General features: G+C 34.6%; 1 protein-coding gene across 1 annotated transcript in view; it reads left to right on the top strand.

Annotated features, from left to right (window-relative positions):
• LOC106881870 (gamma-interferon-inducible lysosomal thiol reductase) overlaps nucleotides 1-2,746 on the top strand; it is a 17,653-nt gene that overhangs the window by 8,824 nt on the left and 6,083 nt on the right. The window contains exon 4 of the mRNA XM_052969555.1: nucleotides 2-109. Coding sequence (XP_052825515.1) covers nucleotides 2-109 — 108 coding nt within the window. The remainder of the gene's footprint in view (nucleotide 1; nucleotides 110-2,746) is intronic.

Below are 2,746 nucleotides of genomic sequence, written 5' to 3'. Positions count from 1 at the left end.
GACCTGTGCAATACACATTTTAGAAGATCCTAACATTTATGTGAAGTTTATTTATGATCTGGAAACATGTATGTTTAAAATTCAAAAACCAGAAAAATGTGTACAAATGGTAGGTATTTATAATTTTGGTCTCTCAAATATATTTTTTCTAGAAACAACTTCAGTTGCAACTATATAGATTATACTCTTAATTTCAGCACCATATTACCTTGTAAAAGTAGAGAGCATCCAAGTTTCTATCATATTTAGTGAATAAGTGATGTTCATTCTTCCAGACAGAATGTAAATTCATTACTCTCAGAAGGTTAGAATGGTGAGCTGGCAGAATCATTACCATGCAGGACAAAATGCTCAACAGTATTTCTTCTAGCTCTTTACATTCTGAGTTCAAATGCAGCCAGGGTCAAATTTGTCTTTCATCTTTTTGGGCTCATTAAAATCAGTTGGTTACTGGAGTTGATGTAATTAACATCCCTCTTCCCTCAAAATTACTAGCTTTCTGCCAAAATTAGAAAGAATTATTCTAGGAAAGTTTGGGTTCAGGATCAGAACCCCTACAGCAAACATCCAGATGACTACTTGCATCTAAATAGATCTGGAATTTTATTTTTCATATTCCAAAAGTAATGAAAGTCTAAATAGACAGCTGGAAATTAACCATCACAACTTTCAACCCTAAATTAGTTATTCATAATAGTTCTGATGTGCTCCCTTGCCTTTATACCACCCATTCTATATAACTTTTTCTTGTTAGAGAATCAGAAAGTATCCATATATATAGAGCTTATATATGCAATCACTAAAAATTGAGTAGAATGATGAGGGGTGATGCTGGCAAGATTCAATATAGTAAATATTTTAAAGATGTGATATGTTACAGAGTTTAAGAGGAAATAATATAACTAGCATTTCAGTTAAAGTCTTTTTGTTTTTTTACTACATTAGGTTTAGTTCTATGCAATGATTTACTAAAACTTTGTTGCTTTTTTTTTACAAAGTATATATTAATTTCGTATGTGTATTTCATGTACAAGATTCTTAATGTGGATACGTGTGTTGAAAGAAATACAATTAAACCTTGGGAGAGGCATTATGCCGGTAATAAACACACGCACTGGTTCAGTCCTTTATTAATTTATAAACAGTATATAGTTTTTTGTTAAATAATTTCATTGCACCCTTGCAATCTCTTCAGTAACTTGTCTCTCCACTTCCATTTATTTTGAATGTATGATTTGGCGTTGTTTTGAAACTGTTCGGTATGAGCATGTGAGTGTGTGCAAGCTTGTATGTGTGCACGCTCATATGTGTGCACGCACTTATGTGTTCGTGCTTATATGTAAGTATGTGCGTCCATATGTGTGTTTGTAACAGATCAGATAGAGACTTTGGACTTGGTTTTGGTTTCCTTTCTGTTATATATATATATATTTTTTTTTTATTTATTTATTTATTTATTTACGTTCACGTTCCGCATCACATGTGTGAACAACACATGCAACCATGGACAATTGTAAGGCCCTCATCTACATGTATTTAGTGTTCAAAATTGGTCGCGTTTCAGTTATGAGGACTGACTCTTGTATTTGCCACAATGATGTGTCACCGGGGTGTCTAGACAGGATTTCTATGCTAATTCGGTCCAGTACACCACCATGTTGTTCTTTGGCATGCTGGTATAGCACCGAGGTTTGTTTGTTATTCTTATAGTCCCTCTCAGCCAAACTTCTCGCCATTTCACCTATCTATGTCGTGTTTCTGTTTTTACAATCACCATCCATACAGCTTATTTTGTAGACCACATTTCTGGCTTTGCAGTTGATACCAGGACTATATTTGCACACAATGCAATTCTCTTCTACACACTTTGTCCTGAAGGGGTATGTTTTACATATTATTGATCTAATGGATCTCCCTGGGTTTCTATAACATTTATCCTCAACTTAGTACTTCTGAGGATTTTTCGAAATCTGTGGGCTAGTTCTCTGTGTGGTATGGCGTCTATAAACATTACTCTCTGGAACTTGTCGGTATTGTACCATGTGTTCTTTCTGTTTGTTTTGTCAGTAATTCTTTGTAGTCTATTCTACTGTTTATTACGGTATCTAGGTTGTGTTCTATCTGTATCTTTGACAACAATCTCCTCAAATTTCTTGCTAGCTCCTCTGTATACTTGGATTCTATCTTTCTGGCTGTATCCCGAAAACAGCATGTGATGCATGAAGTCTTGTATATGTCTTTGCCTCTCCCAGGGACTGCACAAGGGGGATATGTTTTTCATTATTCTGACTAAATCAGCTATTAATATATTAATTTTCACACTGTGTGATAGAGCCAAATTCTTATGGATAATATACTTTGAAGATATAAGTTTCATATAATGTGAGTGGAGGATTTGAACTTTGTCGTTAATTGTTTCTAGCCAAAGTTCTGTGTCAAGTACTGGGAGTCTCTTGTTTAGTCTTGTTTAAATAAAATATATATATATATATATATAACAGAAAGGAAATCAAAACCAAGTGCAAAGTCTCTATCTGATCTGATATAAACGAAATTGTTACAAATACACATATGGACGCACATACTTACATATAAGCACGAACACATAAGTGCGTGCACACATATGAGCGTGCACACATACGAGCTTGCACACACTCACATGCGCATACCGAACAGTTTCAAAACAACATTAAATCATACTGGCAACGGCCATGCTCAAAATGGTGTTTTTTACGTGCCACCTGCA

Source organism: Octopus bimaculoides, chromosome 7 (genome assembly GCF_001194135.2).
Source record: "Octopus bimaculoides isolate UCB-OBI-ISO-001 chromosome 7, ASM119413v2, whole genome shotgun sequence".
NCBI classification, from domain to species: Eukaryota; Metazoa; Mollusca; class Cephalopoda; order Octopoda; family Octopodidae; genus Octopus; species Octopus bimaculoides.
This window is presented reverse-complemented; position numbering and strand designations above follow the sequence as displayed.